At 38.4% G+C, this 16,753-nt stretch overlaps 1 protein-coding gene across 3 annotated transcripts in view; it reads right to left on the minus strand.

Moving 5' to 3' along the window:
- The window catches only part of EMB2410 (embryo defective 2410), a 240,872-nt gene that overhangs the window by 188,158 nt on the left and 35,961 nt on the right, over positions 1–16,753 (minus strand). For all 3 annotated transcript variants that reach the window (XM_090016222.1, XM_090016221.1, XM_090016220.1), the window contains one exon: positions 6,511–6,573. In XM_090016222.1, coding sequence (XP_089872348.1) covers positions 6,511–6,573 — 63 coding nt within the window. The remainder of the gene's footprint in view (positions 1–6,510; positions 6,574–16,753) is intronic.

A 16,753-nucleotide genomic window follows, 5' to 3' on the forward strand; every position in this document is an offset into this window, starting at 1 on the left:
AAAATTAAGACTCTATGTTGTGTAGCTACACTTTCTCCCGATATAACCTTACAATCGATGCAACAACCCCTATCTCTCTTTCTAAGTAGAAAAAAATCTATCTGACTCGTATTAACCCCACTTTTAAATGTTACGAGGTGAGACTCTCTCTTCCTAAACCAAGTGTTTGCTAAGATCATATCATAGGACAAATCAAAATCTAAAATCCTTTCTCCACTTTCGTTTCTTTCTCCTATACCATAGCCTCCATGGATACTCTCAAATTCATCCCTACTAATGCCTACATGCCCATTAAGGTCATCGCCGATGAAAAGCCTTTCTCCATAAGATATCCCTTGTACTACTCCATCTAAATCTTCCCAAAATTGACGCTTAATGGAATCATCTAAACCTACTTGAGGTGCATAAACACTAATAATATTAATAATATCCGTACATAATACTAATTTAATAAGTAAAATCCTATCACCCTTCCTACGGACCTCAACTACATTATCTATAAATTCACGACTCATAACAATCCCTACTCCATTCCTATTCCTATTTATTCTTGTATACCAAATCTTATATCCCCAAGGTTCTATCACTTTTGCTTTCTCACCTACCCATTTGGTTTCTTGTAGACATAAAATATCAATCTTTCTCCTACACATAACATCTACTAACTCTACCAACTTACTAGTTAAAGATCCTATGTTCCAAGTGGCTAACCTAATTTTATGGTCTTGGACTAACTTCTTTACCCCCACCCGTCCAACAAAGTGAGGGAACCCTTGCCTATTTGACACCACACCCGGGCGCCGGTGTGACGCGTCACTTCCGGGCGACGACCTAAAACTAGCCTAACTAGAATACATAACTTGTAATAACCTACATTTTTTTCTGTTAAATTTTAACGCGAAAATTGTTTGATTTGGGTCTCGGATCCAAGATCCATAAAGGGGGTCGATATAGGAAACTTATATCTTATCAAAAATATATATATATATAAGGGTTTAGTACAGGGATCCACAGTTGGATCCATTTGGATCCAACCTGTGGATCCACATTGCCAGTGAGGCGCAGATCCAACACTCGGTTGGATCCCGGGCCGCGCCCCCATGTAACGATCAGTCAAAAAAAAAGTCTTTTTCGGACCCGGGCCAGACTCGAACCCAACCCGGACCCGATAACCCTTTAGTGTTATAACACCCGAAGCAGGGGGCGAGGGTTTTTAAAACCCTCTTCCTCCCCTGCACCGCTCTCCCCTTCCCCGCTCGATTGAAGAAGGAAACCCCATTGGGGTTTCCCGAACCGCGCCTTTAAAAAGCACGAAAGGGTGAGGGAGGATCCCTCACCCGTGCGCTCTTCCTCCTCCACTCTCTCTGTCTCCCTGTCTTTCTCCCTCTCTCCTGTATTTTTTCTCTTGATCGGTTGCCGACGACCTTCCAGTCACCGACGACCTCGCCTGACGCCTCGCCTCCTCCTGCGACTCCCTTTCCACGGCCTCGCTTCCCGGTGACCACCTATCGTCGGCGACCTTGGAGCGCCAACGACATCTCCCTCAAACCCTCCTGTTAGCAGCCAACGATTTTCGTACATTCCCGTCCGCGGCAGAGGTTCGGTGGCCGGCAACATCCCCTTCTCGCAACAGCCGAAACCCCCAAGCGTCGGTTAGAGGTATGGGTCTCCTCTTTTGGAAATAGATGAGAAATCGAACTCCGGTTCGATTTTATGTTTTTTTTTATGGAATCTAAGAGAAAAGTGTTTTCATGGTGGATTCCTCCACGAAGCATGAGGGATGACCCATGGATCGTCCCCCTAGAGGGTTTCCTGCGTTTTATCATCCCTATAAAAAAAAGGAGGAAAAACTTTGGCTCGGATGCTATTTGGGCTCCAGCCGATCCACGCGCGGCTGAGCCTGTTAGACAGTCAGCCCCAGCCGATTGGGTCGGTTGGGCGGTGTGTGTTTGACCCAGCCGATTGGGTGGTTCTGCTACACAACAGACTCAGCCGATTGGGTCGGCTGGGTCATGTCCTATAAAAATAAAAAAAAATAAAAAGCCCTAATTCAATGTTGTTGGGCTCCAGCCGACCTAGGGTCGGCTGAGTACTGTTGGGGCGAACTAAATCTCAAATTTAGAAGGTTTTAGAATCAAGAATTGGCTTCATCAGAGGTGACTTTATATGATGTTTTTTTTGTAAGCATTTTTGGATATTGACAGTCTAGAGATCAGATTTGAAAATTTTGATTCTGTAGAGCTTATCGATATGCTTTGATATTTAGGTTTGGCATATCTGGTATCGTTTTTGTCTGAGAAGCATGCTGGTATCGTTTTCTAGGGGTTGTCATTGATTTTGGTGAAGTTATATCAAGAATCATGATAGGTGGTAAGGGGTGATAACCTGATTTCTTGTGGTTCTTGGCTTCTTGTGTCCTGTTGAATTGTCTGTGGGTAATTGACTGTTGCATCTGTGTTACCGCATAGCAATGGTGTTGTTATGCTCTTTTAGGTATGTCGAGTATTGATTCGAGGCCCGGCTTGAACTTTTTTTTGCTGACTGCTTGTATTGGCTGGGTGTAAGCTGTCAAAAAAAAAAAGACACCCTATATATATGTTGATTCAGAATCTGCACAGGTTGTGCTGATTCCATATACATATAAATACTTATGTGTAGGTACATAAGGGATTCAGATATGATGATTTTTTTTAGCAATATGATTGAATTGATGTTTATGCTTCATATCATGCCTATCTAACATTCATATGCTACAAGATGACCTTCGGCATGCATCTATGATTGCAATGTGACTGAAGTGGTGATGGGTGTTGCCATGCTTTAGCTAAACAAGTAATTATTTTTTATTGTATTCATACAAGTAGTTTCCAATGCTCAAGCTGAACATCCTATGCTGGGCTAAAAGTGGTAATCACATGGTTGTTGTTTTTCTAGTATGAGCATACATGGAATCGATATGGGTGTACATTTAAGGGATTGCATGAGGTGTCCACAAGTGTGTTTAGAATGATTTGTGAGTGAAAGCATGCATTTACATGAATACTAGTATTAAATGGAATCATGCATTAGACATGGACATTTGTATTGAATGAAGGCATGCGATGAATATGAAAGTGTGAGCTCATGCACATGTATGTGAACTTTACTAATTCATGCATATCTTTAATTTTGTATACATGGATATACATGATAGAGCATTCAAAAGTAATGCATTGGGTTATGTTACCCGTGGTTGTTGGTACATGGATGCAGCGATGATCGAAAAAAATCATCGCAGGCCTGGAGAGCCTCGAGCCTTAATTGCTCCCTCTTTATTTATTTTAAAATGCATCGTAAAAATCATATTTATTGTTATTGCATTGTGTTTACACCGTTCTATGCTTTTTGGCGGGCGATAGTCCCGTGATGACTCTCGCAATGGTAGATGCGAGTATTTACTTTTGTTGTTGCATGCTGAATTGCAAAACTTAATAAATGGTCTTTAAACAAAAAGATTAATGAATAAGAGCAGTGTAATGAGTGTACTGAGATCTGCTATTGAAAGAATGGGCATCTTAGAGGTTCGGTTTTAGGGGACCACTTGGATACAAAAACTCTGTGTACTTTACTTTGACCCTTGAACCCGATATTGAGGTTCTTTCTTCTGGCTACGGTTTTAGGGAGATTCTGTCACTTTACCTGAGGATGGTGTGTTCGACAGAATTGTTGTTTTGGTATACCAAGGAAGTGGCACTTGTTGGCGTAGAGTGTCCCTAGTGTCCCCGACATTAGATGTAGAGGTCTAATGTTCCGAAAGTGATTCGGTCGAGTGTTAAGTTTGAAACCCAATAATAAAATACAAATTGTGTGCTAAGTTACCCTGTGAACCTAACTTGACCTCGGGGATTTTAACCGTGTTGTGTATCTGCGAGCAACGGTAATTAAAAAGAGGAACTTAAATTGTATGCATTTAATAGGGACATGCATATGGAAAAAAAAATAAAGTATTCATGGATTGCCCATAAATCATGCATATTCCTACTATGCATTAGGACATGCATATTTTACATGTTTTCTTTAATTGTTACATGTTGGTGGATGTATGATGTTTAATTTCTAATGCTTGTTAAATATTCTGCTTGCATTGTGGTTCCTGTTATGGATTAATGTTATTCATGCTTAATAAATGTTTCATGTTGCATGAATGCTTAATTGAATTATGTAATTGTCATAGTTGCATTTCTCTGAATTACTCCATAAAATCATATATGTGTTCTTTATGCTCATTTATTTCATTAAAGGGATCTGTAGGCAGAATTCTTCGAATTTCTGACCCCCTCTTTGTATGGTTTTTCGCAGCCGCAGGTGATCAGTGAAGCGACTAGCTTCTGGGAAAGTCGCGGGTGTCATGCACTTGCTAGACAGATCACACATAGACAACATGGTTCTACTTTTATTTTCTTTTTGTTTCATTTAATTGTTATTGCACTCTAATTATTTCATTTATGCAATTGTCTCTAGACGTATTGCTTCTTATTTTAATAAAGGTTTGGTTTGGTATGCATGATAATTGTAAGTTCTGTTGTGGTTGGTTGTTTTATCCAATTGGGAGTAGAACTGTAAAGGCCCCGGGTTTCTTGAAAGATTTCCGCAATGATTTAAAAAAAAAATCTGCATTTTCAAGGGGTATAAGTTGGAGTCATTACATAACTAAAAGTAAAAAGACTAAAAAGAGTTACATAATAAATTATGATATTACAATTTTTAACATTAGTCAGATTCAGTATAGATTTCTGGTGCAACCGCCTTTACATGTAAATATATATCCAATTCAGCTAAATAGCTAATCAAAACCAGGAGTAAATAAAGTCACTCTTCATCGGTATCCTAATCCGATTCTGAATCTAAATAAGCTACATCTGATTAGGTATGACCTGAGTACAACCCTTTTATGTTCCTGTTTCTGCTTTATGGTTTTCATCCTACATTTCATCATAAAAGATATGTCAAAATGTCCACAATTGCTAGACCCAACATGGAAACTTGCAAACCTTCAAACAAAGATAAACCTACATAAAAATAAAAGTTAATCAGACACCTGGATGTGAAAATTTAACACCCACTTTTGCTAAAATTACCTTCCTGCCTACCACCCTGGGGTGGTGACAATTGAACAAGAATAACAAAATGATATGATGATGGCAGTATGATGGCGACGGTGGCAATGATGATGGCCGTGATGTTGATGGTGGAGATATTATTTATCACTTGATCTTGTTCATGGCAACGGAGGTTGTAATGGTGTGATGATCGATGTTGAGAAAAAAAATGATGATGATGTTGATAATGGTAGTGGTGGTGGCGGGGGCCATGGTGATAGTGATGAAATGAAAAATGAGGTTGCATGTGACAATGATAATTAGGATAAGATGATGATGGAAATAGTGAGATGAAGTTGTTCACGAGATACTGACGATTGATGAGACAATATTTGGTAAACAAATGTAAAACTGGATTTTATGAATAAAACTGTCATTCAAACACTAAATCAGCTTCCAAAGTCCACATTCAAATACATTGCGTTTGAAAATTTAATTTAGAAAGAACCGAGTTTTTTAGTAATTTCATCCAAACAGAGCCTCATTTGCAGGTGCCTCACATGAGAGGAACCTAAACAATACCACAAAGATGCCTGAAAGATAATAATGCCTGCCCAATCTAAAGATGTCGCCAAAGGACGACTCCTTTTGTTCAACTTACACCAATCTTATAACAAATCATTAAACAGTTAAGGCACCTTCAAATCAATAACTCAAGCCAACACTAAGAATGAGATTTTTCTAGAAGGGAAAGCTCTTTAAGTTACTAGAAATTGCACATAAATATAGGACATGGACTCCCATACCAGGGAAAAGGCATGTAGAAGCTGTGGCAAGGTTGGCAAGGGTATGCACTTTGTCACATTATGATATTTTGTCACTAATGCTTTTGGCACAAACAACTTTTCTATTTTTCATAGGGAAATATGTTAAGGATTTGCAGGCACATTTGTCAAACTCTATCCATTCACAAGCTAAGTCCAAAAGGAAGACTGGCATTCACCACTAATCAGAATGTTGTTGAGCCCATTATAAAGAGAAAACGGAAACAATGAACATAATTAGGCAACAGCAAGGGTGGTTGGATGCAAACTATTTTCATACCGCATACAAAAATCAGATCTCTCTGCATAATTATTGTATCATCTCAGCATTATTTATTTGAAAAACTATTGTATCACATGTTCATCGATCATAATAATGGATGGAAATCAATAACATCAAGAAGGTAGGCACTGTTATGGCCATATCATATATCTTTTTCATTTTCTACATGGTGGCAAACTCCCTTCATGAAAGAAAAATATAGAGGCTCATGTAAATCATCAGAACATGAATTGTAAAATAAAAATCTCTCACATGTAACCAGAAATTTTAAAAAAAAAAATCACTAGAAAGTGGTTGAGCTAAAAAGAAAGACTTGATAACATACCGGAAATAACAAAGGTCTCATCTTAAAAGTCTTCATCAGCACATTCATCTCAACAGATGGCACCTGGAAAGACGGAATGAATATTAGTTAAGTGGCAATTCAGGGACTAAGATCAGGCCGAAAGGCGTAGCTGATGGACAAGCAGTGAATTGTAATATCTGTGAATTTCTAAGATTTTTAAATAAATGGAAAGTGAATTTCAGGAATAATGTGGCCATTATTATGTTATAATTAAATTAGTAGATTACACTTTTAATTTTTCATTGCTTGCTAATTATAGTTTATGAGGTAACTGGCATATAATTGCTAATTTTAATTAATTAACAATTATATATATATATATATATATATATTTGAGAAAGAATTAATAATTATATTTAATTAGGCATTTAATTGTTCAATGATATTGTGCTAACTATATTGCTAAGGATTTTTAATTGGCATATAATTATGCAATTTATTAAGATAATAATTTAAATTTGGTTAGAAATTAATTAGCAATTTGTATAATTTAAATTTTGCCCAAATTGGAATTCGTTGGATCCATGTGGGTTTGGATCCGTTGGAGTTGGATCTCATTTTGGACCCACTTGGACTTGAACCACTTAAATTAGGTCCAAGTAGGAGAACTTTCTATAAGATCCTAGAAAGAACATCACAAGGAGGTGGGAGACATGGTAGTGGGAGAAGTAGTGGGGGAATATGGAATATTCCCTCCACTACCTCCACTCCCTTGGGTCGACACACTTGGAAGGAATCTTCTAGAGAGCTCTAGAAGGTTCCCTCCTCCACCCAAGTAGGCTATAAATAGTCCTCACTCTCCCTTACTCTCCTCATTGTCTCTTCCCCTTGGTGCCGGTTTTCTTGGAGTAAAAGAGCTCTTTCTTTTCACGATTTTTGGAGTGACCTCTAATTAAGCTCTCTCTAAATCCACGAAATTGAAGTAACTCTCAAGTGTGAAGAGCTCACCATCAAAGGAGTTTTTCTTTTTGGGTTTTTGTAATCTTCAAACAAGGTAGGGGACCCTTTACTCCATAATAGTTGTAGAAACTCAAAGCATGCTAGTTTGTTTTATGTTTATGTTCATTTTAAAATGCCTATATGCATATTGATTATGCCCATGTCGATTTTGGGTTGGTATGTTTATATACCTATATGCATGCTTATGTATATTGAGTATGCCTATGTCGATTTTGGGTTAATGTATGATTTTGAAATGCCCATATGCATGCTTATATATATTGATTATGCCTATGTCTATTTTGGCTTAGTAATGTTTATGTTGATTTTAAAATGTCTATATGCATATTGATTATGTATATGTCGATGTTGACTTATGGTATGTTTGTGCTGATTTTAGAAAACCAATAAGCATATTGATTATGCCCATGTCGATTTTTGGCTTATAGTATGTAGGTGTTGATTTTAAAATGCATATATGCATGATGCACATATCGATTTTGGCTTGTATCAATTTTATAAAATGATCAGGTTGATTTTAGAAAACCTATATGCATATTGATTATGCCCATGCCGATTTTGGCTTATAATATGTAGGTATTGATTTTAAAATGCATATATGCATGATGCGGATATCGATTTTGGCTTGTATCAATTTTAAGAAAAGATTGGGCTGATTTTTGAAAACCTATATGCATGCTTATGTATGATTTTAAAATGCCTATATGCATGCTAAAGTATATGTTATTTGTGGATTAGAGTGAGATGCCTATACGCATGCTTATGCATATGTGGATTTTAGCTTAGAGTATGATTTTAAAATGCCTATATGCATGCTTACGTATATGTTGATTTTTCGGCTTAGAGTATGATGCCTATATGCATGCTTATGTATATGTTGATTTTGGTTTAGAGTAAAGAAATGCAAGTGCAGTATATCACAGAATGGATCGAGATAGTTTCGACAAGTGATAATGCATGAAATGCACATCATATTATCATAAAATCATGTATTTATATGAACTTCTATACCTTAAAGACCCTTGTTTATGTTGTTTTAGGTGTGAAGGAGATATGGTTTGAATTTCATCAGAATCGGAGTTAAAGCGAAGAAATTAGAGTATTTTCTGAGAAATCTGTACTGATTCGAACTGAATCCAGATCCGATCCAAAATTTTCCAAATGCATATCAAATCTGGTCCATACGTCTTCCAGACCCAATGTCCTAAGTCCACACATGAATAAATATCCAAAAATCCCTCTTTGAAAATGGTGCAGGCGGTTTTCAGGAAATTTTAGAAGTTCTGGGTACTTTTTTGTAAATAGCTAAAATAGGGACTTATTTTGTAATTTTCATAAAATAGTATTATAAAAAGGAGACGCCCAACCCTGATCTCTTTGTCTTCCCCTAGGGTTTCATGCCACCCTCTCTCCCAAACCCTTTCTTCCCTTTTGCTTTCTAAGTTCTTCTTCGTCCCCCTTGTTCTTCCTCGCCTGCGATTTATGTTATTTTCTTCCATTGTTTTGCATGTTTCTTTTTCTTGTTTGGCTTCATTTTTTTCCCGGTACCTACAGTTGGAGGCTTCCAACTTGGATTTGGTGTGAACCACCATCTACCTTCACGATCGGCCGACCGAGAACCCTCCCTTTGCAACCGACCGATCTCCTTTCTTCCTCCACCGATCTTCCTCTTCGTCAACTCGATGTCCAACGTGCTGCATCTAAAGACGGATTCCAGCGGCAAAAAAGATGTTTGTTACATGAAAACCAATGTGTAAGTCCGCTCCCTTCTACCCCACATTCGTCGGGCAACTCTTGAGGTCCCTTGAGGTGCGCCTTCGTACCCCTCTCTACTTTTCGGTCTTTAAACCCTTATTTTTTTTAAAGAACCTGAATCTTGACCCCTTTTCTTTTTCGTTTTGCATAGGGTTTTTTATATTTTATAGTATTTTGTATCAAGGATCATAGTCTAGGTTCTGATCATTTTCTTGATGGTGTTTTTGTTGAGTCTTGAGTCATTTTTTGTCAAAATCCTAGCCGAAAAAGCTAGCCAGCCAGCGGACTTTTGCAAAAAACGTGTGTGTCTTTGTCGGTCTTTATTTTTATTTTTTATTGGTGAGTTTAGGTAGTTGTGTTTTATGATTAGTTCTAAATTTTAGTGTTCTTAGATTTATGTTTTTTTAGAAAATAAAATAGATTAAGTTAGTTTAGCCAATTTTTTTGGATTTTAGTGCATAGTAGTATTATTTTAATTAAATTGTTGCATCTAGAATAGATTGAATTCTTGAATCACGTTAATGTTAGTTCAGTTCATGATAAATTTAGATTAATTTCATTCAGATCATATTCTTTTGATTTCAGTATTTTCTTTTAATTAATTAGTTAGTGTATTTTTTATTAGCCGTTTAGATTTTTTATCTTTTTGAATCCCTTTAAATTTTGGTAGATAGATCTTGCTATTCGTGATTAATTTGTTGTTCTAGGTTAGTTTATGCTCAGTTAATTCATGTTCTTTTCATTATTTTATCATATTAATTAACGTGTTACACAGTTTTAGTTAGTTCTTAGCTAATTAATTAATTTTCTTCTTGAAATCGATAAAATAATATAGATTAATTGCTTAGATGTTCTTTTAATTAGCTGAATAGAATACTTTAATTTCCTGTTATGTATTAGTTGGTTAGATTGTTATTTATTTCCAGAAAATTAATTTTAGTAATTAGATTAGAAATAGTTGTTTTATTTCCATTATCATTTTAGTTAATTAGCTTTAATTTAGCCAATTTAGGACTAGCTAGTATATTGTTATTTATTAATTTCAGTTCATGTTAATTTTGTTAATTAGATCAGTCAGAATTAATTTAACGACATTAGCTTAGTTTAATTAGCAATTAGTTTAGATTAAAATCAAATCAGCCAATTTATTTCTTCTTCCCAATTATAGTTTTGTTTGTTTTAGAATAGTTAATAATAGTTTTAGTTAGAAGGTAATTGTTGTAGCTTAAAAGTGAATTTCCAGAATTAGTTAATCAGTTAGTTTTAAATTGATTCATGCATTTAGTTTTAGTTTTAAGTCTGATTCAATTACTTTGCCTTGCATAGTTAATTAATACATAGTTGCTGATTCTTGTTATTTTCATTCATTGTCAAATAGTAAATTAGATAATATAGTTAGTTCTTTATTTCATATTGTAAGTTAGCAACATATTTGCTATTAGTTTGTTAAATCCATAGAGCATGTGTGTTATTGTTAGTTGTTAATTTGTTATTTAGTTTTTGTCTTTTAACTAGTTAGTTGTAAGTTAGTGATTCAATTAGTTATTCACGTGAGTAACTTTTAATTCTTGCTTAATTGGGATAGTTTTCTTGATTTATTTTAGTTAGTTAGTGAAAATCAAGTTAGTTATTTCTTGTCTTTTAGTTGTTAAGTTGTTAATTAAATCTCTTTTTCTTTCTTTGAAATTCACATTTTTATTTATTTGATTGAATTTTTTTAATTTAGTTAATTTCAATAGGGTAGTTAATTAGAATAATTAATGTCCCGTTTTAATTAAGGGCTCTTTACTTCGTAGGTTAGTTTCCTTAATTTTGTAAACCTTAACATAGTTCCCCTTTTTATTTCATAGGCCCTTTTAGTGAGTTCCCTTTTTATTTATTGTTCTCCTTCAGTAGTGTACTATCATCCCCTAGTCTATGCCACATGGGTGCGGGGGTGCGGCACTTTCAAAAAACTTGGGTGTGGGGGTGCGGCAAGAAAAAACCATATATATATATATATATATATATATATATATATATATATATATATATATATATATATATATATATATATATATATAATTTGTGCATGGGGAGGGGTCGATGTAACGCCCCAAAAATCCAGGACTTGTAACTTTTTTGGATAGTTTAAAAAGCTTTGAAATCATACAATAATCAGAGTTTAAATAATACTTCAGCGGAAAATGATATTTTTAAAACCACAAGTCAATGGACCTTGAGCGCATTACAGCGTAAACTTTCCTTTGTCGAATTCCGCACAACTGTTAAAATCAAATAGTTTCGAAATGCAGTTTCAATAATTGAGAATTTGTTCATGGGATTTTACAACTCATTTGTTGAAACCAAAAAGAAGTTTTACTAAAACAGTTTTAGTAACTCAAGGTTTAATTAAAAGAGAATTTTTGAAATACGCTTCATTACCAAATTTACCAACATGTTCTCAGAAGCGAAACGTCAGGGAAAGAGCTCTATCTTGATCTCATCACGCCATCGTGCCATCGCAGACTGTATCACCTATACATCACCTGCCCATAAAATGGGTCAGTTTCACGAAAAACTGGTAGGTGCACAAGAGAGTCAATATAAAACTGAAATAAGCAATTAAAACAAATTATGAGTTATATTCGGCAGGTGCAATAGACTATGCAAATGAGTAAGCATTTCTAACATTAATATTTGAATATGCAAACAAATAAAGGTTTACAAAATTTTACGGCAAGTAACTACCTCACTCATAAGGTGCAAGAAATAGCACGACAAATAGTCTATAAGTTACACTCGGTAAGCAATCATGCAACAATAGTTATACTAACCAGAAGTTGTAAGCAACTAATAAGACAGGCAACTCCATTAGTCTTAGTTATAAACAGTTCGTAGGTTACGAGCTGTAAGCAGCCGCATTAATCTTAAGATTTCAACCAGTTCGTAGATTTCGAGTTGTAAGCAGCCGCATTAATCTTAAGATTTCAACCAGTTCGTAGATTTCGAGTTGTAAGAAATCACATTGACAAGCCAGGATAGTTTGACCAAGTAGTAAAGCATGTCACAAGTGTCATATTGCAACTAGCATAATGCTATTATCATAAGCATTTAACTAGCACGAGCAGCCAGTTATTACAAACAAGGAACTAGTGTAACGCTACAACCAGCGTGCATATTTCAATAATATGAATAGTTTATCTTATGTTTCGATATTAGCTGGCCAGGCGGGTACGCGCAAGGCACGAAACATAGAAACAGTCGAGACCAGTCCAGGGGTTTATTATGCTATGTATTTTAGATAACCCGGATGGCTGACTGAGTCCGCTCCTAAGGGGATGGCCAGTGACCAAGAGAGTAAATCCTCAAAGGCATAGGTGGTCTGTGGATGCATCCAACTGTAAGCTACCATTTGTAGCCCATTTCCCCTAACTCCGATGACTGGGGAAGCCGAGTCTTTTGCTCGTAACTGTCATTAAAGTACCTGTCCATCGGAGTTTTGTACAATCCGTCCTCTCTCTTGACGAACCATGTCGAACGAGCACGACGGGGGTTTCTTAACCGCCGCCCCGTTCTACATGCTCTAGTCTTTCGACTCACTCGAGCATCTTGCCTGTGAAGGCGAAACCATCACCATTTTGTGTGTTATACGTGCCATTGCACGTTCGAGGTAAACATGGACCGCTCATCCTACTCATCGTAATACACAACGTACATGTTCAAAAGTACAATCACGATGAGAGGGGAATGAATTTCTCATATGAAATCCCCAACACATCTGCTTTGTAAAAGTACACAGTATAATCATTCAATTTCATATTTGTCATGTTCCGGTCCTTTAGACCCTCACGAGCCTCTTGCCTGTTAGGCGATCATCAACATTACATGATTGCAATAAGGTGCCAAAACACGTTTCGAGGTTACCATATACCTCTCAACCGATCATCGTAACACCAACGTGACGTACCCGTCCACAGGTACGACCATACCTATTAAAAGGTACAACTACGATAAAAGGGGGAAACGGTTTCTCAAAAGAAACCCCAACATTTATCCTTTATAAGAGAAGTGATACAATAATTACTCGGTTTCATAAGATCAAGTCTTTTAATTTATTTTAACACAATGGCATGTTGTACGATACGAGATTTGCCTCGAATCACTCTTTTGAAGTGACGATACACATTGCATGCAGGAGATCGTTGCGGGTCTAGCTTCCGTTCTCCAAAGACATGGCAACTTGAGAGACTTGCTTGATATATATTGAAACTCCCAAAACCTTCGAGCTTGCTTTGCAAGGTTGCACCCTTGATAAGTTGTGACCCTTTTCAGAGTTTCTGAATCATATTAAAATATCAAATTATAGTTGTAAAACATTTTATTCGAAAGTATCGTCTTGAAAAACTTAGTTGCACTTTCGCAACCTGCAAGACTTCCAATTTTCGCTCTTGCAAAACAGTGCATCTGAAAACTGGATTCGCATAAGGAATCATTTAAAGAGGAACTGTTGTACACAAGCGCAACTCGCATCCTTCAAAAATTAGCAAGAACATGATATATAGAGGGCTGCATCGACTTGTATACCATATCTGCGAGCATGAGAACATTATAGCGTGATAGCAACGTACTAAGCAATACTCGACATGCAAAATCGCACATTGAGCGAAAGACGTATAAGCAAAACGCACGAGGTACAAATTTGTACATCGATTGAATATCTAAACAAGCAAGTAATTATGCAAATAAGGCATGAGGTACGAAACCATACATCAGTCACATATCTAAGCAAGCAAGTAAATGTGCAAATAAGGAACACAGTACGAATCCATATCTCAACCAATAAGCGTGCAAGCAAGTAAATACGCAAGGCAGATAAGTACAGGAAGGAAATAAAGTATGACTAGGCATATCTAGCATGATTGTTTTAATTATTTCAACTTAATTCAGTTCATATACTGCCCTTTTGCGCAACTTTCCCCTACCTTGAGGGTTTCAGGATTGCACGCGTTGTTGTACGTAGTAACGTACGTCTCGGACCGCAGGATGCGAGCGTGCTCTGTCGTACAAATCTGTGAAGAACAAATAAATAGCAACTCGAATAAGAAAAAGAAGGGGCTTGGTGGACTCAGTTGTGATCCTGATCCAACCCGATATTAAACAAGGGATGTCGATCAGCTAGGGCACCTGGCGGTGACAGAAGGCGGTAGGGGCCCGACCCTCCGCCCATCTTCTGACATTGCGGACAGGGGCAAAGGCTAGGCTGCTGCCACCTGCAAGAAGAGCTTAGCTCCTGCCAAAAGCTGAAAATCATAGGAGGCAGTAGGGGCTCAACCCATGTCTACCCATCGAAAGGACTCAGTCGGCAGGGACTCAGCCCCTGCCGATCTGCCAAAGAGCGAGTGGCAGGGGCAAAGCCCACTGCCAGAAAGGGGGGTGCATGGCAAGGGTCGAGGCCCCTGCCTGCCGGAATAGGTCGCGCGGCATGGGCCGAGGCCCATGCATGAAAAAACCCCAAATGGCAGGGACCGAGGCCCCTGCCTATCGAAGTAAGCACACGGCAGAGGCCTTGGCCCCGGCCTGACGGGAGCGACAGACGGCAGGGGTCGAAGCCCCTGCCTACCAAACAAGTCGAAGTGAGGGTGCAAGGGGATCGGCGACACTGTCGCAGGATAGATCCCAGAGAGAGGAGGGGCAAGTGGCGGCCGCTAGCGGGGTAGCCGGAGGTCGCTGCTCACAGCAAGGGGGGGGAGAGTGCCGCAGGGGCCACTGGCTCCCTGTTGGCCCTCCGGCAACCTCAAGAGAGAGAGGGAGGCGACAGGGGCTTGTAGGCCGCCTGTTGGTCCTCCGATGGACACAGAAGGAGAGGGATTAGAAGAGGGGGAGGAGAAGGGGAAAAAGGCATACCTTTCGAGGTCGCCGGCGATGGTCGCAGCGGCGGCGGCGATCGGATCAGAGGGGAGGCGTCGGCTCTGGTCGTCAGTGGTGTTGTCATGCACAGGGCACAAAGAGGGTCGAGAGGGAGGGGAGGAAGAGAGAAGGGAGGGTGCGCCCATCCTCCCCTTCTGCGATGCTCTTAAAGAGCTCGGGGAGGCTCGAAAATCAGGGAAACCCTCAAGGGGTTTCCTTATCCTGCCGAGGAGTGGAGCGGCGTGGGTGAGGGGTTGCGGCGCACCGGGGAGGGTTTGTTTTTAAACAACTCCTCCCTCAGTGTCGGGTTTTAAAACCCTACCGTTAACGGGCCCGGGTCGGGTCCAGCTCGGGTCCGATATATATATATATATATATATATATATATATATATATATATATATATATTTTTTTTTTACGTGGGTTTTACAGTCGAACCCCCTCCCTGCTCCCTCTTTGTGTAAAAAGGGGGGTCTGGGGGCTCCCCCCCCGGCGCGGGTCCGGCTCCGCGATCAACGGGCAGGGAACCAAGGGGCGCCCCTGGCGGGGGTCTCTGGGGGAGAAGAAAAAAGAATAATAAAAATTTGGACACAAATGACCCTGGGTGCAGTCAACGCACCGAGGGTCGGGTTGACCGCATCGGGTGCCGCACCTGCGTCACATCGCATCGACGCGGGTGCGGCACCCGGTTTGTCGAGTCCCTCTGACATAGCCCTTAGTTAGAATACACGGTTAGAAGAGGGAAGGTCCCTTTTTGTTTGTTTGTTTTATATTACAGGTCCCCACTCTGCAGGCATAAGGAGGAGGGTGGGCTGAAGTGGATACAAAAGAAGAATATGATCATAAAGCTCCCGGAAATTCATTTGAGGACCCGAGCATAATTTAGAATTTTTATTGTATTTGTCCTTTTTTTTTCTAGCTATCTTGTAATTAAGAACAGTGTAATTTTCTTTTTCAGTTATTAATAAAATACAATTCAGTGAATTGTTTTGCCTAAGTTTCGTTCCCTGAAGAAACGATCTGACTTGCTACTTTGTAATGAGTACAAGAGCTGGAATTTAAATTAATATTTGGTGAGCAGTTCTTGGTTTAAAAATATTGTTTTCAAAATCGTCACCAAAAAGTTTTCAACATAATCTAGCAACATGTACAGCACCCAAAGGCTAAGCAAGTATAGGCTAATTTTTTACAAGAACTGCTGACAACCTTTAATCCACAGAAACAAAGGATTAAGAAGTGCCAAAGTGGCTATAGTGTTGATTAAATAATTGAAATCCTTGGCCAAATAGCGACGAGGATGCCTGTTTATGACATAGGCTTAGAACATGGTAGCAAAAATACTTCCCCGTGTACAGAAGCTTACTCAAATGGTAATTTAGAAACTTAGAAATGGTCATAGGTGCTACACTAATTAAGCAAGATTTTTTATTTGTGTAGTTGATTCTACATTTCAGTGAGTAAACTGTAGTTTTGTGGGGTAGCCTATGAATACACTGCATTGATAGGTTGACTTGTTGACCACTTTCCTTTCTATGTGTTTATATCTTGATTTGATGCTTTGAGATTCTCGAATTCCTTGTTGCAGCTTCAGATAGAAAGAAGAAAGATATTATAGAGC

Source organism: Nuphar pumila, chromosome 8, assembly GCF_984573655.1.
Source record: "Nuphar pumila chromosome 8, dmNupPumi1.hap1.1, whole genome shotgun sequence".
NCBI classification, from domain to species: Eukaryota; Viridiplantae; Streptophyta; class Magnoliopsida; order Nymphaeales; family Nymphaeaceae; genus Nuphar; species Nuphar pumila.